Source organism: Diadema antillarum, unplaced genomic scaffold (assembly GCF_040938485.1).
Source record: "Diadema antillarum isolate AM-2024a unplaced genomic scaffold, OU_Dant_1.0 seq00000093_RagTag, whole genome shotgun sequence".
NCBI classification, from domain to species: domain Eukaryota; kingdom Metazoa; phylum Echinodermata; class Echinoidea; order Diadematoida; family Diadematidae; genus Diadema; species Diadema antillarum.
The window spans coordinates 530,691-557,650 of record NW_027271182.1 but is presented as its reverse complement, the minus strand read 5'-3'; the positions used below and the strand labels follow the sequence as shown (position 1 = coordinate 557,650).

General features: G+C 37.4%; 1 protein-coding gene across 1 annotated transcript in view; it reads right to left on the bottom strand.

Moving 5' to 3' along the window:
• LOC139726607 (uncharacterized) overlaps nt 1–21,889 on the bottom strand; it is a gene marked incomplete at its 3' end in the record, with an annotated part of 59,041 nt that extends 37,152 nt beyond the window's left edge. The window contains exons 1-2 of the mRNA XM_071637597.1: nt 21,727–21,889; nt 20,679–20,824 (exon numbers count right to left, since the gene is read on the bottom strand). Of these exons, the coding sequence (XP_071493698.1) occupies nt 20,679–20,735 (57 nt within the window). The remainder of the gene's footprint in view (nt 1–20,678; nt 20,825–21,726) is intronic.
• Between the last annotated feature and the right edge of the window lie 5,071 nt (nt 21,890–26,960).

Genomic DNA, 26,960 nt, shown 5'->3' with positions numbered 1-26,960 from the left:
TATGATTTTGTTGGCTGAGAAAAATGTGGACGTTAAGGTTCCCATAACCTATGGCACTAGTCGCACCTTAATGTCCTTCTCTTTCTCAACCAGCGATTGTTCTGAAACAGAACTATTAATGAATGTCACACATTAGCCCTGTTTACACATCTAGTGAACACATTTTGAAACTCAAGTTTTGCAACATGATGTGAAAAATCACTAATTTGTGTGTGGGGACACAATTAAAGAACTTGTTAATTATCGAAATCTGCATCCAGATGCAAAAATCAATCCCGCTTGTATTTTTCTTTTAAAAATGCAACAATGCTTTGAGCGCATGAACAGTAAACAATGAGAAATATTTTCATCCCACAATGCAATGTGCCACAGTGGGTCTGCATCACTTGGATGCCTGGGGTCATTGTCCAGTCAATGTTTTTTCTTCTTCTTTTTATAGACATTGTCTCACAATAATTTATCCTGCGCGATGTGTGTGAAAGGTCACACTAATTTACCCTGTGCGATGTGTGTGAACTGTAGCAAATAAACTTGGGCTTTCACATCACAATTATGCAAAAACCATTCATTCCTGCATGTGAATATGGCTATCATTCATCACTTGGCACAAAAAAGCAACAACAATATGGTAATGTGTTCCTGCACATTAAGTTAGAAATTGCTAGATCAGCAGAACCCATTCCTCCATTGGGTCCCCTGGAATCTTCTGAGTAAGCAGAGGTCAATGCACACAATATTAAACCTACCAGCAGGTGCCTATAATTGGTATGACACGTTGGCCAATGCACTACAAAATACTGTACCTTACATTGTTAAGGTTCCACACTACCATATGATGCATAACCCTACAAAACAGAACATCCTATAGAACTCTACATGATTTTGCTGCAGGCAATGCCTAAAAAAAACCTGTACTTGTCTCATTCTTCGATCAGACATGTTCATATACACAGAGTATGAGAGAAAATAGAAGGACGTTGAGTTTCAGTACAATACTGTTCTTTTAAAGGGATGGTACAGTATTGGTGGAGATGAGAATTGGGCTTTTAACTTTTTGCGAGATACCAAGAAAACACTTATGAAATAGTGCAGAGCATACCATTTTAAGAGGAATTTAAAGTTTATTTTGATGAAAATCAGGTTTGGAATGACTGAAACATCCTAAAACAAAGTAAAACAAAGCGATTGTAATGAAAGGTGGGTCCCACGCTTTATTAGAATCGCTCTGTTTTGGATATCTCAGCCATTTCAAAACCAATTTTAATCAAATAAACATTGAATTCCCTGTGGAATTACATGCTCTTTCATTTTTCATAAGAGGTTTCTCATTATCTCCCCAAAAAATGTTAGAAACCTGAAATTAGGTCTCAACCAGAACTATACGATCCCTTTAAAAGCAGAGTGCTGTGTACAAGTTGTTCAGCATACTTCAACACAAATACGTCATATCATATGTACATTGCAATATAAACTACATGTTTGGCATGAATCCTATTACTGATGTACTGTATAAACATGGCTTTACATCATACCAGCCAATGGTTATCTACTACAGATTCACCCATCTGTACTTGCACACCAGATACATCAATCACATTATCAATGACATGGCATTGCTCTAGTGACTGGCTGTATATGATGCAGCTACCAGTCTGCTGTACAGACACAAAGTACTAGTGGTTCCACCCCATTCGGCATTCACCAAAGCCACGCTGCTGAACAACACTACAACAGCACATAAAAATAAACTTTGGATTTCAAGCCCACAATGCTAATATCATAGCAAACCTACCACATTCTACAGTACTACTTACACGATCCACGAGTAGAGTTCAAAAAACACAAGAGCACGTGCCCATTCGTATTAGTTCACAAGGCTTGAGAATCCTATGCAATCTACGTGGAGCTATTGTCCAGCATGCAGTGTAATAATCCCACTCTTGTGTGCGTTGCACTGTACACCACACAGTGCATTGAGCAGTTACTATGGTTCGTATGCTCCAACATCCATAGTCTTTGATCTAGACACTCCAAATGGCTTCTCAGGATCGACGCACACCATACCAGGAAGCTAGGCTTGGTGTTAAAGCTCTGATGACTCAACAGTATTAAAGGAAGCAAGTGAGAGAAAAGTTGTATCCAACGAATCATGAACGGTTCATTCCATGTCCTCTAGGCTTATCTATCTCATTTCCACAGAACATGTTGCATGTTAGTTTGGGCTTACCAGCAGAAACAAGGACAATGCCTGCTGAGCAACAAAGACTATTGGTATTAAACCATTGTCACTGTTCTGCATGAGTCGTTCACGTCTACATGGAACTGATGTACAGGGCAGGGTTATCTATTGATTCCCTATTACAGTCGGTGTATATAAAGAGGGAAACAAAAAGATGTGAAGAGCCTCAACCTTCCAAGTCTGTCTGGAACATAGTCATTCAACCAACATAATTCACAAACAAAAGACACTTCCAAAAAATATGCAAACATGACATGTAAATATTTTCAATGCTCATTAGAGTGAGGTTTTGCCATATGAGGCATGTGGTGCATAAATGCATGCACTTCAGTGTCTATAAAGAATAGGGCATACATGTTGCATCCACTCAAGAAAACCACTGGAGATGTATACAATACTGGCTTCAACAGGCACAGTCTGGCACTGAGGCTAATACACAATGACATCGTAACATTCAACATGACCTCTGCCACCTAAAAGTGGGCCTAGACTCATACATGTACCAATACATCAGTTCTATGTGTGGCACAGCACAAAGTGTGCAGGAAGAAGAGGTCAACACCTGCCGGAACTACTTTCCTAGGCCACTTGCTTGGTGTGTCTGTATGTGGTGTGTGTGTGTGTGTGTGTGTGTATATAGAGAGTAATGGGTGAGTGAGCACTTGCAACAGTACACCATGTGCTTCCTGGGTCTAGTCTTTCACTCCAGTTCTATATTTGGGCATGGTTCAGTTATCAGCATAAAAATACTGCCCTTGAATGCATGAAAGTCCTGGGAACTGAGTCTGGTTGCACTCATATGAAAGGTAATATGTATGGATGGGAATGAATGGGACAGATCCTGACAGGAGGAACTTCAGTGTATCATGGTTTGTTGCATATTCTTTGGTTTGTTTGTCACGCTGAGCATTGAATAGCTTTTCTCTTGTTACTCGTACATCAAACATTTTTCACAACCATTAATGCATCAGCCCCAGGGTTACCTCAATTGACGCATAAAAACTAGGGAGGTTACAAAGGACAAATCAAGGCTGCCATTAAATTCACTCATGAAAAATTCATCACACAGTCAAAGGGAAACTGGAGTGTTGTACGTGCATCTGATATCATACATTGAAAGTGAAAACACTTTGAAAAAAAAAAATCAGGGGGCCTTTACATTCTCTGGTCAGGAAAATATGTAAATATCAAATTCCTAGCCAAATCACTAGCCGGAATGCCCCTTTTCAAAATCAAACGGTTCACAGCCACAAGATTTTATAACTCACTTGTACACTGTACCCTTTTTCAGTGGATTTGTGCCCCCTAAAAAAGTGGCCTTGAACCAAATTTGATCGAATTCGAGGCCTGTTGATATATGGATAAATTTGAATATTTGGTATTATGTGTTTCAAAGGACTGAATATTATTATCATTTGAATATTATTATCATTATCATTATCATCATTATTATTATTATTATTATTATTATTATTATTATTATTATTATTATCGTCATTATGATTATTATCATTATTAGCACCATCATCATCATCATCATCATTATTATTATTATTATTATCATTTTTATTATTATTATTATTATTATTATCGTCATTATGATTATTATCATTATTAGCACCATCATCATCATTATTACTATTATTATTATCATTATTATTACTCTGGCTGCGTGTGTGCTGCTCTAGACACTTTGTTATAGGGATTTCAAAATAACGTAAAAGCAGTCATTTTTGAGAGGGTGTAATTTTTGTGACTTTTGCAAATCACTGTAGGGCTGCTAGTTGAACAACACGCAAATATATTGCAAATGGACAGGCGTTATTGCACCTACGACAGCCTCAGTGTCAAATTGCGAAAATGTCCGTGACCTCATTCAAAACAATATCTGTACACGAAAATAATTGGCTTTAATATATCCAAGGTGGGCCAGCTTCCCACAGCTTAGTGTCCTCATGATACCTGGTCTAATTGTGCCACAAATAGTTTGCAAAGATGTGACTTCCCAGTTTCATATAACTTTGCACAGGGGCATTAATACATATATTTTTGAATACTGTTTTCTCTAGGTGATCCAAAATGATCATAGGAGAATAATGCAAGGTGTTAAAAAAGTACATCAAGATAAATGAGACTTTTTGATTTTATAATTCATGAGAGATATGAAATGGACTTTCATTGAGCTTGATTACCTGGTTGTCAAATTAATATGACAAAGTACAATGTGCCTTGTAAAACCACTTGGTTTGAACAGCCTTGAAACAAGTCATCTTTTTTACTTTTGCAGTTTGGAGGGTCTTGTATTTGTTACTTCACTTTCATGAAATGAATTAGAATGAGTACGAAGTAACAACTCTTGTACAGAATTTTTTTACTTGTTGATTCCATGCGCTTTAACAACAACAACAACAACAGTAACACATAAAACAATTAAGTAGGGTGTTCTGCATTTGAAGTACTATTCTGTACTACTAGCATGTTGTTGCCGATATCGCTATGTTGCTGTTCTGGCCCATGTACATTGTAGTATGCTATACATTATAGCTACATTTTGTACAGTGTACTAGGCATGTGTGATCCAACCCGGTCATGGCTATAATTTGTTTCTGTAATAGTTTTGCACATTTTTTTTTTTGTCATGTATTTTTATATTCGCACCTTGTTATCTTATGATTACAGGGGATTTGCAAAATTTAGCTCGCACAGTATTCAACAACAACAACAACAACAAAGGTTCCACAAATATCATGTGGGGCATGCCACATTTATATGGCAGCTGTAAATTTGACAGGATCATACAAGCTACAATGTAATGAAATGATGAGTAGGTATGAACAACACATCAAAAACCACAGCGAACGGTGGCAAACCCTGCTGCCATGCTTGTGTACTGTACCAATGGCCTGGCCGTCCGGGCAGGAAGTACACTGTACACCATAGGAAACATGGCAAAGACAGCACACTTGTACATTGTAGAGATGGGAGGTGCACATACTGTGCTGTGCACATGTGGTCCAATACGCAGTGCTGTGTACAACATAATCTATGGCTCTATGCTGGCTGCATCCACACAAGATCATGTCGCAATCTCTTTGTGATTATCTCATACAGCACATATATAGCGTACAGTGTACATGTAGGTGGCTTCTTAACCTCTTAAACACACATCTGCAATATCAAGCACAAACCCAATATCGTCTGATATCGGGGGGGGGGGGGGGGGGGGGCACACTTAGACAACCTTTGCAATAAAAGAAGCATTCATTGACTTACCATGCACTTGGCATAAAATTTACTGGCAGTTCCTTATCTTTCTAATAGCACTCATGGAGCACTCAGTCAAAACCAGCATTCGGCAAGCATGACATGCATACATACATGTGCAATGTACCCATGTACACACAGACGTTTCTTCTGGTGATCCTCACTACACTCACACACTGCAAGAAGGGGATGCGTACTAATGTCACATGCTGCCACAGGGTGTAACCTGGATTGTTAATGCAAATGATATACGCACAGGGCTGGTCTCCAGCCAAGTCACTTTGATTATTTTCTGAAAATGCAAAATGCCAAATGTGTTTGGTTTCAGTGAAGCTCATCAATGAATATCACAGATCATGACTCAAAGATGCTGATACTGGCATGAATGCACAACTTAAAGGACAAGTTCACCTTCATAAACATAAGGATTGAGAGAATGTAGCAATATTAGTAGAACACATCATTGAAAGTTGTGAGGAAAATCAGACAATCCGTTCAAAAGTTATGAATTTTTGAAGTTTTTGTGCAGTACCCGCTGGATGAGAAGACTACTGCAGTGTATGAATAACTTAGATGTCACATGCGTACAACAATATAAGGAAAATATAAAGAGAATTTCACAAAATTCCATCTTTTGAAAAAAGAACACATTCCCCTGACTCGTTACTGATAAATGTTATGGGTAATATTATTCCCCCTGCCTTTAGAAAGAGGCAAGTCAATTGCTCTTTTATTATGCGAAAAAAAGTGAAAATATGTTGAATTTTCTTTTATATTTTCTTTATACTGTTGTACGCATATGACTCACAAGCTGTAGTAGTCTCCACATCCAGCGGTTCCAACACAAAAATTAAAAAAATTCATAACTTTTGCATCGATTGTCCAATTTTCCTCAAGCTTTCACTGATGTGTTCTACTAATATTGTTGCATTTTCTCAATCCTTATGTTTATGAAGGTGAACTTGTCCTTTAACAAATATTCTGAGGGAGCATATGGATGAATGTACAGGATAAAGACAAAGCACAAAATCCGACACAGGAAAGAAGGCTGGTGAATAGACTACCCACCATAGCTCCATCCCAGCATGGTAATTCCCATACGACAGATGTCAACCTTAGAATACAAATCATTGTGCAATGCAGAGGTGCCAAACCTCAACAATAACAGTGATTTATGCAATGGTTGTTATTCAATGATCTATGACATTGCAACATTCCAATGAATAAATTGATCATTTATAATACACATCTTGAACCTGCAATACACAGAATATCTTTTCCCATTTAGCGTATGCACCTCAGTCATTTAAAGGTCCTTTGTGTACTACTCAGGCTGCCATTAAATTCACTCATGAAAAATTCATCACACAGTCAAAGGGAAACTGGAGTGTTGTACGTGCATCTGATATCATACATTGAAAGTGAAAACACTTTGAAAAAAAAATCAGGGGGCCTTTACATTCTCTGGTCAGGAAAATACGTAACTATCAAATTCCTAGCCAAATCACTAGCCGGAATGCCCCTTTCAAAATCAAACGGTTCACAGCCACAAGATTTTATAACTCACTTGTACACTGTACCCTTTTTCAGTGGATTTGTGCCCCCTAAAAAAGTGGCCTTGAACCAAATTTGATCGAATTCGAGGCCTGGTGATATATGGATAAATTTGAATATCTGGTATTATGTGTTTCAAAGGATTGAATATTATTATCATTTGAATATTATTATTATCATTATCATTATCATTATCATTATTATTATTATTATTATTATTATTATTATTATTATTATTATTATCGTCATTATGATTATTATCATTATTAGCACCATCATCATCATCATTATTATTATTATTATTATCATTACCATTATCATTATTATCATTTTTATTATTATTATTATTATTATTATTATCGTCATTATGATTATTATCATTATTATGATAAATGGCCTGTTACGGCCTGTGGTGGTTGAATGCAAAAATTGTCAAACTTTGGTAACTGGGCTGTCTATAACAGCAAGTCTACGAGTGTGTAGACGTCTAAATGGATTCAGAAATATTCAACCAATAAAACATGTATGTTAATGCCAGCACAATCAAGCTACGGTATCTACAGTATGAGCAAAAATCACCAAACTAATAAACTACCCTGTATAAACTACACAAAACTACATATAGGCCTACATGGGGAAAGTGAACATACAATACAGTGTAGTATTGTAAATCTGGAAATCACAGAATGCATGATCGATATGGTTTCACAGAGTGTATCAAATGTCTTCTTTTTTTCTTTTTTTTTAACAATCTAGGACCTTTTTAAAAAGGAATAAAAATGGGGGGGGGGGAATGGGAAATTCATATGTTGCCCAAACGCTTGCAAACACAGAATTCTCATGTCCTCCATTACACTATACAAGCTACAAGGTGCACATGATTGATTCATCCTTGAAGTCTTGCAGTTTTGATCCACAAGCACCAGTCCATAACAGAGTTGGGCAGTAGAGTACTACTCTGCACGTAAATGACCCATGTTTCGTGCATAGTGAACATTCGCGTTAAAAAATTGAAGTGTGAAGCAGAATCCAGCTTTTCCCAATGGTGATTTAGCTGGGTTCACAGTGGACCAAGAACACAGAACAGCATGTGATGCGATGCACACAAGATGTCTGTTTAGAATCTATTATACCACTCATTAATAGATTTTCTTCATTCATTGAATCCATAGGCCAAATTGGGAATAATTCACTTGTGAAGTACAGCAGGACTTGGATTTGGAATCAGTCAGATTGTGGCACAAGAACTATTCATGGCATGTATTGTAAAAATGTAATTACAAAATGTAGGGTGCATGGATCGAATGGCAAACATGATACATAGAAGTACAGTGTAGAAGTACTAGTTGTACATTAAAATGTGCAACTTCTGGGGAAGGCAAACATGCACATCTACTACATGTACACATGTAGGAGTACATTATATTAAATGGGTTAGTCAAATACCGGTTAGTGATTAGCTAAACACAGTCACGTGATGGAGGAACATTGATTACAATGTATGTTCGCCCATGGGCAAAACATTTTTGTAATGTTCTCCCATGGGCGAACATTTTCACTTAACAAATGACAAACGATACCAAACGATTGAACGATCATATTTTTACGCAATATCAATAAATTTGCCGTGAAAAAGCAGATGACTGATTTATTGTAATGCGTACGAAAGTGTGATTTGACTAACCCATATGGTAACAGATGGCGACATTTGTTGTCGGGAACATGTACCAAACGTTCCACCCTCAAGGTTTGAAATGCTATTTCGGAAGGCTATAATCGACTTCATCTCGGGACTTATAACCTCCCTCAATAATATCATTTCAAACCCTTCGGGTGGAACATTCGGTATGTTCCTACCCCGCCAGTCATCATCTATATAATGACGTACAGGCACAGTGTGCACACAAGGAACTCAACACAGGGGAACTGCTCTCCCGAGACAAAGTGGGGGAATCCCCACATAAACTTGCATTGTATGCCTCCTCATTTGTCTTTGAACATTTAAATGTAAAGGTAACACTCTGCGTTTGTTTCAGTTTTCACTGACACTTGACATTCTACTAAAAGCTGCAACAATTCATGTGGTAAAAATGTACTAAGGAAATATTTGCACGTAAACCTTTTTGTGACATTTCATAGTGCAGCATAGATTGTGCAAAAATGTCCACTATAAAGTCAATATTCTGTCTTTGAATCTGGAGTGAATTTGTGATGTACAAGAGCAAGGAGGGTACTGAATAATCATTACATCTCCAGACATTACAATCACTCACAAGAGTTGTTAGGTTTTGCATCACGTAGCATAAATTCATTTCATTTGCTGCCTGCTGCACATGGCCAAACTAATTCGTCTGCAAGCGAAGCACTTTAAATCCCTGAACTGCGACAGAGCGTGACCCCAGGCACTCTCATACCAGAGCTAATGTGGCATCAGGGGATTAAAAATTTGGTCTTTTTTCATGCCATTCACACATACTGTGCAGCGGAAGACAAATAATCTCTAGGGTTGAAAAAATGTACATATCAAGATGGACCCATTTCTGCATTGTGATGCAGATCATAACAGTTAGTGATTTTGTTTTTGTTTTTGTTTCGTTTTTTTGTGGCCATACACAACAATCGACTTTACGAAAACTGTTTATAGTTAGGATGTGTGTGAATGGACTAATGTTGCAGGTTGGGTAGGCATGTACATTGTAACAGAGTAGTGGGACAAGTTCCACTGAATTCTATAAATTCAAGTGCAATTCCTCAAGATATATTGTAAAGATGACTTCATGAAATGTAAGAAAATCAGACAGAATGCTGCAGAAATTTTCATCAAAACTGGATTTGATATTTAAGAATGTTGTGGAACTTTAATTTCAACATGTCTTTACCAAACAGTGTCATTTGTTGGACCCATATGAATTAGCCAAGATGATCATGTTTACAATGTACATGTATCAATTTGCTATGATGCATTTTTTACACCACTGCTACACATGTCTTTTGCGTAGCACTTTTCTTCCACAGAAGTGTACAGAATACCATTTGAAACATTATTCAGCAGCTGAAATTGGTAATCAAATTGTTTCCCTACAAATTTTCATAGAACTTGTATTATAACTTGATCATCAAGCAACTACATTTGTGTAACCCTCTGCCCTTGAAGTCATCATTGTCAACTGCAATGCCATATACAGAGATTGATGATGCAAAGGAAATGAGTATTACCCCTTTCTTTCTATTGCATGTAAATACAGTAGGAACTAGAGAGAAGATTTATCTGTGGATCAATGGGACACTGTACTGTGTGTCATCATCACCTCCTTGTTCATGTCAGCTGGCTCGAGACACCATGATGCATGCACGTACACTGTATAGTCCGAGTGTATATGACCCTGTATCACAAAACCAACAAAAAGTACACTTGTACATGTAGCCACACACGGATTTTTAGTTATGGGCAGATTTTGAAAGAGCAGACTTCAAGCTTTAAAATGATGTCTAACTCAAATGAAATGGACTCTCCTAATCTATACTGGAAAAAAAGCACACACTGTTCCAAATATCACAGAGTGTGTACAAATGTATGTGTAGCTCCACTATCATTTATTACACTTCTACTTAGATAGACTGGAATACAGTATGTTCACTGTACAATTTGAATTTGTCTGTATTGTTCAGTAAAATGTTTTGGCCTACCCACGGGACTTGCAAGACACATTTTTTTTTGGTTTGTTTTTGTTTGTTTGTTTGTTTGTTTGTTTGTTTGTTTGTTTTTTTGGGGGGTTGTTTGTTTGTTTGTTTGTTTGTGTGGTGTGGTTTTTTTTTTTGCAGTTGAAGCCCTGGCAATATCATACAACACAACCACTCATATAAAATATCAAGGAAGAGTCATAAGGAAGACTATAGAATATGAGCATGCAGCAGTACAAATGTAGTTTAGCCCATAAACTGCTGAAGGCCACTTCAGCAGCCCCAAAGATACTTTTTGTAACTTCGTGAAAATATCAGCTGATATTTTCGTGAAAACTCATGATATTTCACTGGAATGTAATTTTTTCTTTCAACGTAATAAATCAAAAAATTGTGCCATCCTAAAAACAAGATATTAGAGCTACACGTGTATAAATTATGAAAAAACAAGGAAAAGTAGAAATTACGCGGTGCGTAATATATGTCCCCGCCGGAAGTAGCATTTTGTAGCAAAATGTACAATATAGGTCAAAAATCAAGGTCAAAGGACAAAGAAGTCAAAGGTCAAAATTCTGTGTAGAAGTTTTGAAGCGCTCACCTAGTGCCATCACATAAAGCAAACAGAATCGAAATCGGGTTAGAAATGGTGAAGGAGTAGCATTTTGTAGCAAAATGTACCACAAAATGTAGGTCAAAAATTAAGGTCAAAGGTCAAAGAAGTCAAAGGTCAAAATTCTGTGAAGAAGTTTTGAAGCCCTCACTTAGTGCCATCACATAAAGCAAACAGAATCGAAATCGGGTTAGAAATGGCGAAGGAGTAGCATTTTGTAGCCAATGTACGATATGGGTCAAAAATCAAGGTCAAAGGTCAAAGGTCACGGACACACGGACGGACACACGGACACACGGACACACACACGTACGGAGCCCATTTCATAGTCCCCTGCTCGAACTCGTTGGGCGGGGACAAATATGCCTTATAGCACAAAGTACTACATGTATACAGGAAAAATATATCAGCATGTGGGACTACACTTACATGGACCTTACTGACATGCTGTTCAATTCGCAAATATATCATAAAATGAAGATATAAATCACTAGAAATTTGTTCATTTGCTTTCCAATATACTTACACAGTATCTACAAACTTCGATGAAAAGACTGGAAAATTTAACATCGAAATTTGAGATACATAATTTTTCATTTTTTGTGCAAAATTATATTTTTCAAAATTAAGATTTCACATACAGCATAAAATATTGATCTAACATTTGATTTTCATCAAAACAGAATAATCCACTTGAAAGTTTTGAAATCATTCTCGTCAGAATGGTAAATAACATGTTATAAACACTAAAAATATAAAAAAAATTAAAAAAAATTAACATATTAAATTTTTTAATAACTTCAAATCATGTGAGTGACCCTAAAATGAATAATGCGATGTCAATGTTATACTATACAAGTGTACATATGTAACACCCTCAGCAGTTAATGGGCTAAAGTGCACAGGAGTGCACAAGAGTACACAGGAATCACTGTAATGAAAATTCCAATGGCATTATGATTTTTCATTTGAGCAGAACAAGCATGAAGTACATGCTATACTACAAAGCTTGTTTGCTGCGGTTGACAAAGCCCATACATTAAGTACTTGCCTACATTGTAAAGCAGTTTTACAACTTTGTACCTGTACCAGAAAGGAGATTTAGGGCTTTGTGAATTCAGGCTATTACATGTATGCTCCTGAAAATATCTGTTTTGTGAAAGAGCAGAGTAAACTGAACATTGCATATCTTTGAGAGTGCAGTGACTCGTATCGTTGCCCATCTTTAGTTTAATGGTTTCATTATAAACTTAAATGCACATGTAGCAAATATTAACTCGCATTTAGAATGAATAACTTCACGAAAAACATGTGGTTATCATACATGAAAAAAACAAACAAACATTTCGGCAACTATGTTGGAGTCTTTACATATTAAACAAAATTAGCCTCAATGATTACTTCTGAAAGGGAACACTGTCAACAAAAAGTACTGTCCACATGTATACTCATTTCGACATAATATTTCTTGTATAAAACAAATTTGCTAGAACACTATTGTAGGCCTTTGACCGTTTGACATAGCAGAATTGGTTAAAAGAGGCATTCAAGACGATTCTCATAATTTCACATCATGTAGTACATTTGTATATAAATCAACAGCTCCATGTGTACATTTGTGGAATTTATTGTGGTCTTTGAGCAAAGAAACCAATGCTCTGAAAAATCTTAAACAAATTACAATGAACAATGTTGATGACATAGGAGGCTCACATATTTCAGAAATGTAGCCGTGTAATTCATTACAATACCACTTGATAAAAAGTTCACCTGTGTAGAATGTATGCATGCTTCCTTTTGTTTTGCTTCCCTGAATCTCAACTCATGCATTCTTATGGTGAGGCTGCAATGTCATCACCCTTGTTCATTGCAGTTTGTTATCAAGTTTGAAAACATTCTTTCCTCATCCAACACTATAAATTCTGAAACTCTGTACTTACTTGTAATTCATAGTTGTTCAAAAGTCTGAAAATCATCCAGAGGTCTCCTTTAACACTGTAACTAGTGCACACATCCATTAAATACGTGTAGCATACAGTACATCTTTGTACAGTACAGTACCTCTCCAAAATATCAACAAATCATTCTCAAGGCTACACATGATTCTTTTGAATAAAATAACTTGACCGTGGGTGACTGGATGGACAACCGAGAGGTATGTACATGTACAATGTAGCAGCACTAGCATGTGCCAGAGGCAAAATATCACATACATGTATTTCAGAGGCAAGTCGCTAAAACCCATTTTTAAAAAGCCCCCACCCCCCCCCCCCCACAAAAAAAAAAAATAAATAAATCAAAAATTCTTGTTTTTTTGTTGTTTTTTTTTTTTGTTCAAGCATGTTACAGTACCATTCCATTGCAGGAAGGGGAAAACAACATCATACTTTGTATCAAGAACCATTATTTCTTATTGCTGATAAAGAAGCACCTAGAACATCTTGCAAAAGAACATTTGGATTACAGTGTACAACTAGTTGGCAGCTATGAAATAAATACAATACAGTGTAGATCAGAAATATTACAAACACAAAGTAATGAGGAAAGAATGTTCAAATACAATTCTAACATCCAGTAGTACAGTACATGTACAATTGTATTGTACAAACAACCCTGTAATCAAGAAACATTACATAATTTTTTTGAGAAGGTATCCCTGTTTCTGCTATCCTATTATTATATGGCACAACAGGCTGAATGAAAAACAGAGCTAATATCATTCATTTACAGCCATGAACAATCAGATCCTTTGGTTTTCTTCTGAATCACACTACAGACAGTTTGTATGGTACCTTGAATAATGTGCTGACAATAGCAGACAGGGGAATGCTTCAGAACAAGGTCATTTATGTCCAGTATGTCACAATTAAGATGCACATTGTATTGCTTTGCACACACACTCACTTTTTAATACAAGTTTATACATTTGTACAAGTCAGAGATCTACCAGAAATATAAGATCCACAATACCAATGCTACAGACTCTGTGTATGGCCTAACGATACAATACTTTTTGTATTGCTTTACATTAAATGTAGGTACAACCTGTAGGCATACAGAGTAAATGCAGTCCTCAAAAGCATACAACAAATACAATCATAAGCATTTTAAATGTTTCAAGATACTATCTTACTATGACAAGTGTACAATTGCTACAATGAGTGAGTTTAAAATGGTTTGTAAACCCTTCGTGTACTTTGAGTGCTACAATGTAATCAAATTGGCACAGGAAATGCAATTTCTAGCATTGTAGGCCTATTTTGTACATACTGTCCAAAGTCCCTGGCACAGAAAGGGTTAACCAAGATGCCGCTGCAGACAAAAAACACCTGTCTCCATTTGCACTGAAAGTGTCTACATTGTGTCAGCGTGCCTAGCAAACAATTCATTATATGACCTTCCTCACCCACTGTATGCACCACTGCCATGCATATGATGACCTGCTTTTACCCTAGTATACCCTAGTATAAACTTTCACATCATTGCATGATACAACCTGTATTGAGAGGTCTCGTACGCATTGTGTACATATGAAAACTGTATGTTTTGCATCACAGGTACTGCGCATGCTTAACCCTTGTCTTGCTACTGACTGCAATATGATCTGTTCAACACGTATGATACAACATATTGGTGGCGCTCAATAGGAGGGTTGACAATAGGAGGGTTGCTCCTATTTCCGGCACATCGTATGCGTTTCCATGGTATTCAAAACTAGGAGACTGTGTCTAGCGCTCACCCGAGTATTGCAAGTTCACTTTCCACACATTCTTGCAGACTTTACCCGTGATGTATGTTAACCCATTGCAGACAAGTCCCGAGAATACTGGGGCAGGTGTCTATGGAAAATGCATGTTCCAAATCTGTCCATCCTCAACAGGTTAAAAAGAACAACATAGCAAGGAAAGGGGGGGGGGGTGCTTTGGGAGACCTCCAAGAAAGAATGCATAGTGTCCATTTGTATTCTATCACAATGATGATAACAAACTACTATACCTGCCAAACTTGTAGAAAATTTGACCATGCATTTCAAAAATATGATTAGAATGTGAAAGCTGGTTCCCAATTGTTCCTGGCCCCAAGGGGGTTCCTGGATCTGCCATTAAAAAAATGGGGGGGGGGGGGGGGGGGCAAGATGTCCATTTGTACAAAATCTTAATAAATCGATAATACAGTCTACAAGTATCATCCTCGCAATAATACCTTCCAAGATTGGTGAAAATTTGACTACACATTTTTAAGAAGATAAATATGTGAAAATTGATTACCAAGATTTTTGTTCTTGTTTGTTGTTTGTTGTTGTTGGTTTGGTAATTTTAATTCACTTTTTTTACTTTTTTTAATTTTCATTATTATTTTTATTCTTTTTTTATTTATTTATTATTTATTTATTTATTTATTATTTTTTCATTTTTTTTATTTTATTTTATTTTATTTTATTTTATTTTATTTTATTTTATTTTATTTATTTATTTATTTATTTATTTTTTGGGGGGGGGGGGGGATCCCCAGATCTGCCATGAACAAATTTGAAACTACAGTCACCCATGTACAAGTGTACTTACTCATAGCACCTAACTAAGGTCCATCATTTCTGGTTCTAGAGAAGACGAAGTCAGAGTTTCCTTAATTTGGGGGTTTGGGGGTCCCCCAAGGGGCATAGTGCCTACTTGAAAAAATTGAGATCCTATCACACCAGCAACATCACCTGCCAAGGTTAATGAAAATCTATCACATGGTTTTCAAGAAGAGAAGATGATAATGTAAAAAGTTTAGGCACAACAGATGCAGGATGATGAATGATCATAAATAGCTCACTTTAGACTTTGGCTCAGGTGAGCCAAAAAAGAAAAGAAAAGGGAGGGACGGCCCTCTGCTCCTGGTGGTGGTGGGGGTGGTGCTGGTGGTGCTGGTGGTGGTGCTGGTGGGGGTGAGGGGGTGTCAATCCAGGAGGTAGAAGATCATGTACACTGTAAATGGAGTATAAACTTACCATCTTCATGGAGTATTTGTGCTAATGGTGTGCACTGTACTTTGAAAACTATGGTACCGGTACTCGGTGTGCACTGAAAACTACCAACAAGAATATTGGTATACAGGCCAATGTAATACAACTTTTTGTATGTAGATGAGGTTAGGCTCACCTCGCCTCTTTTTTTTTTTTTATTCATTTATTTTTTATTTTTTTACAGTTTTAACTACATTGTATTAAGTGCACCTTGAGTGTTACACTCATGGAACACACATTATTGCAATGCCTGTGGTATATAACTTTGCCATCCAATACAATGCAGAGGTATAAACAAAACAAACAATTTAAAAAAAAAAAATCAGACGATCACACAACCAGGCCACAACAAAATTAAATGACACCTCAAAATTGGCAATTGCCTGATACCTTGTATCAACACAATTAACAAACATGTTAAACTGATGACTGGGTTACTTTTGCAACATCAGTGTTGTGAGCTTGGAGCACAGTTACATGTAAGTAGATGATTAAAAAAAAAAAAATTACGATAAAACAAAGCAGAGTTAAATCTAGTTTATGGAAAGCCAATATGACTGAAGCAACAATTCTTTGTTGATATGATGCCACCTGCTTCTTCCCATAGATCTCCCAATTGTGCCAGAGCATGCCATTGTACATTGTTATCTATTAGAACATCATATACAATAGCTGTATATTTTTGATACTAAATGTAGTCCAGTCATCCTTGCAGAATGACATAGCTACAAGTGTATCTAAACAAGGAAGCAACAAACAAATTCATTAAACAATGTTAGCAAACACATGCTGTACTGCTGGGCTAGAAAAGATTATGCATATATGGGAATCCATTCATAATTTAGTGTATACAGTGTACCAAGCCCTGAAATCATATCACTGCTTTTAATATCAAGTCCCAATATTGGAAAAGAGCACAGTGTAACATGTATGTTGCAGCTACATTTGTAAGCTGTCCCCTGCACGTTTCCAAACATCACTTGCAAAGTGAATCAAATACTGAGAGTATCAGATTGCTTTCTGGCTATTCGTCAAATTTCATGGTGTACATTCAAAGTGTAATACCGTTGTACAACTATGTACTGTATAGTGTCTGAGTAGATCAGCAGTGCACATATTGACTTAAAACCTTGTACACAACATGTGTATACAGTATATACCACAGACAATGAAATAATCCCTCCCCTCCTAAAAAGTAATTCCAAATATAGACATCTGAAAATGTTGAATACCAATTCAGTACCGTACTATACATACATTCTCTTTTTCATTACAGGGAAGACCCAGCCTGGAATACAGGGAGTTGTTTGTTTGTTAGTTTGTCTTTGGAAACTACTGTTCACACAGTCTGACAGCATTGATTGGCATTCGCGCAGAACATACAGTACAAGGTTGTCTGCCACATCATGTATCCAATCAAAACATTGCTGATCCGCAATGATGCATGGGGCATATTTGTACCCTGTAAATATTGAGAGTAAACTAATTGAGACAATAAGCGCGGATGAGCTTTAGAATTTCCATCATCAGGTCTACTCATGGTTTTTTTGGGAAATAGATTGCATGATATTTCAAGCTCATATAGCATACAAGGTTTACTATCAGTTTGTTCAGCCTCCATTGCCGTATTCAACAGGTGGGTTTTGATATTGGACTACATTTGACATGCTATGATACAATGAAATTGTCAGACTCTTTTTTTTTTTCAACATGTGCCAATTACACTTGCAGAACATTTACTTCAACCACAACATTTGTTTCTCTTTGACAAAGACTAATAACTTCCATTATGAAAAAATAAAAATAAAAAATCACATCCAATTCAAAAGAAGAACATACTGTATGTGACAATGAGATCAATGGAAAAGAACAAAATATTAATGATTTAAACGAATTATGTACATAAAAGTTCACACCCCTTGGTAGTTAGAAAAGTTTTGCCTGTGAAATAAAAGAATCAGTTTTCAATGACTTTCCTTGATTACCTCGGAATTGATATTGTAGATGTACACGTACAAAAGTTGTACAGTAAAAGGTCATCATATTCTCACACATCCCTGATTCTCTCATTAAAATTCTATTTCATTCATCTTCTTCTTCTTTTTTTCATCCAAAACAAATAAAAAGTGCTCCAACTGTATGTTGTGACATCTTGCAAAGAAGCTCCAGAGCTAATTTCTCATAGCATGTATTCACTGATACAGGTGTATCAAAAGTTCAATTTCCAATCATACATCACTCGGTATACAATTCCACCAACCATTTCATTCAACAGTTACTTGAAAATGTCACTTCTCCTCACAGCAAAACGAAAATCTCTATCAGAGAAAAGAAAGAGCCTCATTCAAGTGAACTCTGATGAGGAAGTTACAGTTGTACGATGGAGCGAGAAGAGCAAGCAAGCAAGCATGGCAGATTTGCAATGTACACATTGTACAGTAAATTGAAGCCAGTAATCCCTCCCTATATGTCCTCACAAGTCATGTAAACATGGCATTGTGCATGCTGTTGCCAACAGAGGTCACTATCTTACCAGTACAGGTCATTGTCATGACCACTTCAACGGTCCCGTCACTTGACGTTACTTGATTGCACAGTTGCCATCCCACATAATGTGTGCACATTGCGGAGTGTTTGGGCACACAGTGTAGCTCATTTTAAAATGCAAATACGGTGGCTGCATGGAATTTTAATGTACAAGACCCTCTGTCACTGGCATCAGTACTACTGTGAAGCCAAATTTGTAAACACATACAGTATGAGTGAATCTAAGGGAGAAAACGTGTGTGTGTATGCGTGTGTGTACATGTGTGTATCACCTGCTTTAGTTCCACAAAACTTGAACTTGTACTACAGCATTCTTACATGTACTTGCATTTACATCGTAGTCATTGCTTTCTTGTAACACATTTCCTTCAATGGTGACCTGAGCTTCACACAATACACCCTAATGCGACTGCAGGCACACAAGCAATGTAAACATGGGAATCAATTGTTTAATATTTAGATCAGAAACTGGCTTCAATAGGGAATCATTTGACAGGTTGTTATTGTTTTGTTCTGTTTCGGGTTCTCTTTTTTTTTGGGGGGGGGGGGGGGGAGAAGGGGTGGAAGACTGCATCAAAGAACGAAAAAAGTCACAGGTGAGTATTTTTACCTGTACAACGCATGCCTTCAATAAACGTTTCCCATACAATGTCTCTGCAAAATAATTATGCTTCACGAGTATCGATGTGCATTAATAAACATGATTTTAATACAGTGTGCATGGAATCCTGAAGCACCAACACACATTCTACCCATCAAATAGAAAAGAAATCCAACCAAATTTTTGACACCAAACTCTTGAGTCACTTTTACAGCATATTTTGGTCTTAAATTGTACTTGGAGGATAAATATTTTCAAATTATTGCCCTCCTTATTTGATGAAGAAATAATCATCCACAAAACAGTTACGCGACATATATACTACAGGTAGGTAACTACTTTCTGTAGGTATCTAAAATACCCAAGGCCATATGAAGAAATAAAATTATATAAAACATAAAGCCTAATCAAAACTTCTATAAATCATTAATGCATTACAATGATATCCATAAATAATATATTCTTAAAAGCTGTGTGAAAAGATGAGATTATCTGTTCTCTATACTCACTAGTGAAAATATTTCATGCCATGTAAAAATTCAATCTATTATTGGGTTAATTCATAACATACTGTAGACGACCTGTATCTAGACAGCAATTAAATCATGACCCCTGATCTATGTATTGTATAGACTTGAGGCATAATCTCAAAAGGGGGGGGGGGGAGACAGTAGGTGTCAGACATAAACATATGCAGTTCTCTCACATGTGTGCAAGGAGCATGAAATCCATGCTCTTGCCCTGCAGAGGGAAAAACAACAATTCCAAAGCATTTCATGATGATAAATGACAGCATCAGCATGAAAATGATTTGGTTTGGAACACTTGTTCACTTGCATGTCATTATTCCTTATGAATGTATGCAGTGAACGCACGAGTACCAACCATATGGTTCGTTATACACCCTAACATATGTTGAATATGACTGCGCACGATTCACATGCACAGCCAACTAGGGGTGAAGAAATGGGATTATGGAAAAAAAAAATTCTGCAACACTCTCTAACTTTTTTGGTGCTAAGCCACAGGCTTGTTTTGTCAAAAAGGAACAGGAGGAATAAAGTAAATGTCAGTTTACCCCTGTTCAGAGGGGTTGTAAACAATGCCATATGTAAAGAAAAGTCATTGCACTGTATAGCATACTTGCACACAGGGAACACAGGCACACACTTACTGATTGTGCTACTGCAGCAGCCGACAGATCCTCTTTCTTAGTCCGGTCACTCGTCATGGGCAACAGGCTAAATTTCACTTTAGGTCCAGGGTTTGTATCCTCACTATCTGATCCACTATCGGATGATAGGACCACTGTCCAGATGCCTTGGGGTGGAAAAATTAACATTTTGTCAGTCACTGTCACCCCAAAAGAAAAGTGATTGCACGAAAATTACTTTCACCGGCAGCGCTCTTATTGAGCGCCGCACACACACTGACAAATTTCACTGGATATACAGTCACATCACACACACTACAATCTATATCCCAGCCCCATGAAGAAACGGACGCGACTTTTTCAGTCGGGGGCCGAATGATCCATACGGTCACAGATATGTTCACTATTCCAACGAGAGGGACTGAAGCTACCACGATACATCTGTGCAATACAGAGGAAAACAAATTCGTGTTTCAAACAGTATTTGCATCATTCCCAGTAGGAAGGCCTGACATTGTGCACGCGACACTGTAGGTACTAAATTTAGACTACAGCCAGCTCAAAATTCGTGAGGGGGTTTTGCATTATGAAGCTTTATTCCGAATTATAGCAGCGAAATCACGAATTGGTCGCACCGCCCACGCGCCGGAGTCGCTCACTTGCGTGCGACCTACGTAATCAACACGTAAGAGGGCAAAGATAGATTCGATGTTCTCGGGCGAAAAAAAAAGAGAAACATAAAAAAAGGGACTATCGTTTCACTCGCAAGCTCACAGCTTCACGAACCCTGCACCGAACTTGGACGACGGAAGCTTCATGCATTTTCGAGAGGATTATTTGTATCTGACTAGAGCGTATTACGTGAGGAGTTCGGCCAGTTCGCAGCTCTAGCGGCGGAGACTGAGGGAGATTGGGCCCCGAAAGGTGTAGGAAGTACTACCCCTACATGAGAGTACAAGCTCCTGTATAAAACACACACTACACAAATTCCACGTGACAACGTGCAATGGAAAATTATGCATACAGTACGAGTGTGTACCGGTAGGTGTGGGGAGAGGCGTGTACTTACTGTGATCGCAGATTTCAAAGCTAGCGGTGCTCTTTCAGCCGAAATATTACTCCTAATAATAGATGATATCTATAACCGATAATCCTTTACGTAAAAATAATCACCTAACACCTCAATTCGGTAGAATCTCGTGAGAATTACGAAGTAACCCACAGATATTCACTCGGTCACAATGCCCTAGCCGCACGGATCGATGCACAACACATGCGCGACAGAGATCAGTGATCGCCGAAACGCATGCTGCGACCTTTAAAATTCATCCGCTTAACTAAATTAACACAACCGGTCATGCCCATTTGAAATCTTATTTCGGATTATAAAAAATCCCAGAGAGTTGATTTTACAAATATTCTGCATTTCATATTTCTCTTTTTTTTTTATTCAATATTTCAGATTCGACGGCAGCGCAGACGAGCGATTTTGATGCATGCCTCTCCGATCTCCTTCCCACATACCCCAGTTGCAATCGGCAGCGTGCAGCAGCCGCCGCCGCGCCGATAGCGACTTTAGTCATACATCCGATGGCTACGCAGAGGCGCATTGGATGGGATCGGGAGGGAGGCCGTCCGACGACCGCACACATTCGCTCGCTCTGAATGCCGTTCAGATAGCTGACATCCATATCGACAGGCAGTGCATGCACGGCATGAGACATGATATAAATACGAGCACTGTCTCCCCATTGCATTACATGTATCCGTACGTGCATACGGACGACTTTTTCTTTCTTTTTTGCTTGCCCTCCCGAGCGTACACGTTTTATGGGCGGATTTTCGAGAGTGAGGGGAGGAACGGGGGAACTAGTACGTCTTGCGGTCGCGGCGGGGATGTTGGAGGCAGGACCAAGCCCCCTGGCTGAAGCACTTGAAACCCGTTGCAATGTTTTTTTTTTATTGCGCGAAGATTCAATTTCAAATAAATATCACCAAGTGTTTTGCCTTCTCTGTTCGTAACTACTGTACATTCAAGTCGTATCGGTAGTCAAAACAGTACTCAGTAGGCCTATGCATAGTAATATTGTATTTATTTTAGTAGTATTTGCAAGGTACAAAGACACCGTTCAGAATGTTCTGTAGCAGCCGACATACGCCATTCTGGCTGCCAAGCGCATGCATCGTACGGATGTGTAGGCCTATATCATGATTCGTGAAGATTTTTCTTTTTTAATGTGTCAATTTAAAGTATAGCTCAGCTTTGTAGCGATAATGTGACGCACTGAAAGAGCAGTTATCATAATGATAACCATTCTCCCCCCTCTTTTTTTTTTATCTGCTAGATTAACTTTTAGGCCTGATGTTTGATCTTTTACCAGCGCTTCCCCTACAATCTCCATACTCAGTTTGACTGCACTGGCAGGTTCGAAACTTTGTCACCATCAGAGAAACTATGATGGGATCTTTGTCACGTAAATATCAATATCACGTAGGCCTAATACAGAGACTCCAACCCAAAGTACCTTCTGATCTGGAGATTCTCCCGCCTGAAACCCCGAGCAAACGGGAGACTCAAAGTTGATGTGTGCGAAGCGCGAAATTCCCAGGGTTCTAGATGCTCTCTGGTGCTATCTAAGGCTTATTTTTTCAACATACGAGAGAAATATGGAAGAAATCCTTTCCATCGGGAGACAAAGAGCCAGGGCGGGAGAAATTAAATCTCAAACGGGAGAACGGGAGATTTTGCAAAAATGGGTTTTCGGCGGGAGATCTCACGTCGAAAACGGGAGAGTTGGAGTCTCTGCTAATATTGTATCCGTTTATTTACTTTTTTATCTGATCTTTTATGTAGAGTTTCTTCTGTATGCTGTCTATCACCATACCTTTTTTATTTACTGTATATTATTGTATATACTACTTTTTTTATTTCTATAGTATTTTTTTTTACTGTAGTCCAAGTTGTGATTTTATACTTGATTGTTATGTTTTGTTTGAAACAAAATAAATAAAAACGTAAATAAAAAAAAGACTATGATGGGATCTCTTCATGCGTCTATCATCTTTTATTGAGCCTTTCACATGGCGTCAACATCGAGTAGATCTGCGACGCGGAAACGACGCTAACTAGGCAAAAATGGTGTTCTGGGCCCCATTTTACAAAAGATGTTAGGATAGCAACTTCAGTGTGGAATCAACTTCTCTTAGCAACAGCCAATCAGGAAGCTGGATTCTTGTTACCATGTCAACTCTTCAAGAAATGGTGTTCTGCGCACATGCGCGAGACAGCTGTTTTCATTGTCTAATGAGGCTCGCCATACCTACTGGTATTATAACGATTACGGATGTTGACCTCTATACGTCGCCACACCCGAATGTATTAGGCCTAAGTTGGTTTGCATTGCATAGAGTATAATTATATATTTGTGTAATTATTACTAAGCATTGTGTTGTCGTGTGTGTGTGTATAAAATGTGTTAGAGTAAATGCAGTTTTTTGTTTTGTTTTCGACCTGCATACAATATTAAATTTCCTGCTTTTGAATGAAGCCAAAACTTATATTGTTTTATTATTGAACTTATTTAAAAACAATTTAGTTATTTATTTAGGCCTATCTATCAATATATCTACTCAGTAAGTTTATTTACCCATGTTAGCCTTGTCAGAGGTACAGCACTCCTATATCACTCGGAAAAAGAATAAATAACGCCATCACTGACAAAATTTGAAATGACATATTATAAAGAACAGTGAAAGGAATGCCATTTGATATTGAAAGCAGTATAACTCAACATCCCAATAGTACCGGATAATAAAACATAACACGATAAGAGAAAACATTAATAATTGTGACATAATCTATATATATATTAACATTAGGCCCTTCATCGTGTCGGGGACATTATTGTAATTAGGCAAGTATAGTCGGCCATATGATCTGACAAAGTCAAAGCAGATTTGAAGGTGTTATTACTGACATAAGAAATCATAAAAGTTGTATTATAATCTTCAGAATTATGGTAATCAATATATATAAATCGGGAGAATGGTAATTAAACACTTTGTACAAGCTCAAAAGCCCCCCCCCCCTTCATAAACAGACCAACAACAAAGCATTTCAGCTCAGACTAAAAAACCCGTCTGGAAAATAACCGAATTTCACGCTCACCCACATTTCTTTTACTTGTTTTATATACATTCTTGAGTGATTTGACCATTATTGTATAGGCTAATTACATAAATTTAGGAATTCAAACAAAGAATATCATTGTGAACAATCAATGTGGTATTTTATACTGTCGTAATTCATCTCCATAATTATGACAACAACGACACTCAGCAAAAAAAAAAGTACATGTATAATGCACTTTTTCGGGTTCATATTTTTCATATTATAGAAGATTTTGATGAAAATCAATGTATTATATTATAACATATTGATTGGCTATCAGACTATATAGGTCAATAAAGGGAAAACTTTATGCATGAGTGAACACATTTGTTTTTGTCTTCCAAGGCACAAAAGTTAAAGTTGCAAAGATTGACATGTTGTCTTTCATTTGGAAATGCCCGTCAAGATAACAATGATAATTTGACACAGTGACAAACATTAATGAAATAGCAAAAACAAAGGTGTTTGCTCATGCGTAAAGTTAACCTTCATAAGCCCCCGTCACACTAGAGCGGATCGAGCCAACGAATGCCCAACGGATCCGAATTTGGAGATAATACGCTCACATCCGTTGCTCGTCGTTCGTGACCCGTTTGACATTCGCTGTATCCGCTAGCTGTTCGTAGAGATTCGCAGAGATCCGCCGGAGCCAAATTTTGATTTTGGACATGTCCAAAATCTTGAGCGGATGACAAACGGAATGACAACCCGCTTTGTGTTCGTGTAACATCCGCTGTTCGAAAGCTTTGCTCGCTCTGCGTTTGTTTCTTATTCAATTTTTTTTCAATTTCAATTTATTTACATACTTCTCAATGAAGGAATGTACATCAAATATAATAAAAACATAGTGAATCATAATATCCGGCTTGGATGTACAGTAATAAAACATATAGTGGTCAATCATCGTACGTTTGGTTCTATGTATAACGCTAAAGAAATATGACGGAACCTACTTAAAAGCGAGCTTGTTAAGCGTATATAGGTCCCAAATTCTGAACAGAGTGTAAAGATGAGGAGCACGGATGCAACGTAGGACCAAAATAAAGAGAAACAAAAATGAAAGGCAAAAATACCTGGTGCACTAACAGAATCTTCTCAATACATTAATAGTGATATACAGACAACCACATTCTGCAGATGTAAGAACAGTTGATTTAACAATGTTGACAATAGTGTAGTAGTATGATTTGAATAATGGTGAAAAGAGATTCGTCCGCCGTTCGTCCAAATTCGCCCAGCAAATTCGATGTAGACGACAGGTTTCGTCATGTTGACAAATATTACGAACAATAAAAGTGTTAAGACTTTCAGAATGATCATTTGCATATTCATCTTGATCATTTCTATGTACACTAACCTTAAGAATATGCGCTGTGTATATATGGGCATTATTATTACTCACTGAATGGACAAGACTTTGGAAAATCAGCTTTTCATATACAGCAAGATACCTGCGAAAATAGCACTATACAGTAGACATCACAGAATGCTGATCACCACTCTCAAAACCCAAGTGCCATGTTAGTGACATAGACTTTATACTACTTGAAACAAAAACAAAAATGTAATACCAAATATAAAAAAACGGCTTTGTAATACTTATATACAGATAGTGTTCATGAGAGTTATGTTCTTTATCTAATAATAGTCTGATTTATACGAAGAACAAAAACACATCAAAACTTTGATAGTGTATATGGAAGCCAAGTGCTATACATCATATCAAGTACTTCCAGTATTACACCATACAAAGGGAAATAATCTATCACCCAAAATGTCCATATTTTACACTGATGATATTCGATCATCATGTCCTTTTTCCATAATGGTGCGTAAAAAAAAAAACCATTGCGCATTCTTTACGAACATTTAAAATAGAGTTCCCGCAACCATAGGTTGAATATGGTACACGTTCTCTCTCTCCCTAGGAGTGTCTGTGTGTGTGTGTGTGTGTGTCTTTCTCTCTCTTGGAATGTAAGTCAAATATACTCTTAAAAAAAAAAAAACGAGTGAAAATATTCACTCTTAAAGGAGTGAATACAAAAAAGAGTGAATTTAGAGTGAATTTAGAGTGAATTGTTATTGAAAATGTTCGTTTCACTCATTCTGGAGTGACCTCAGGGATCACTCGA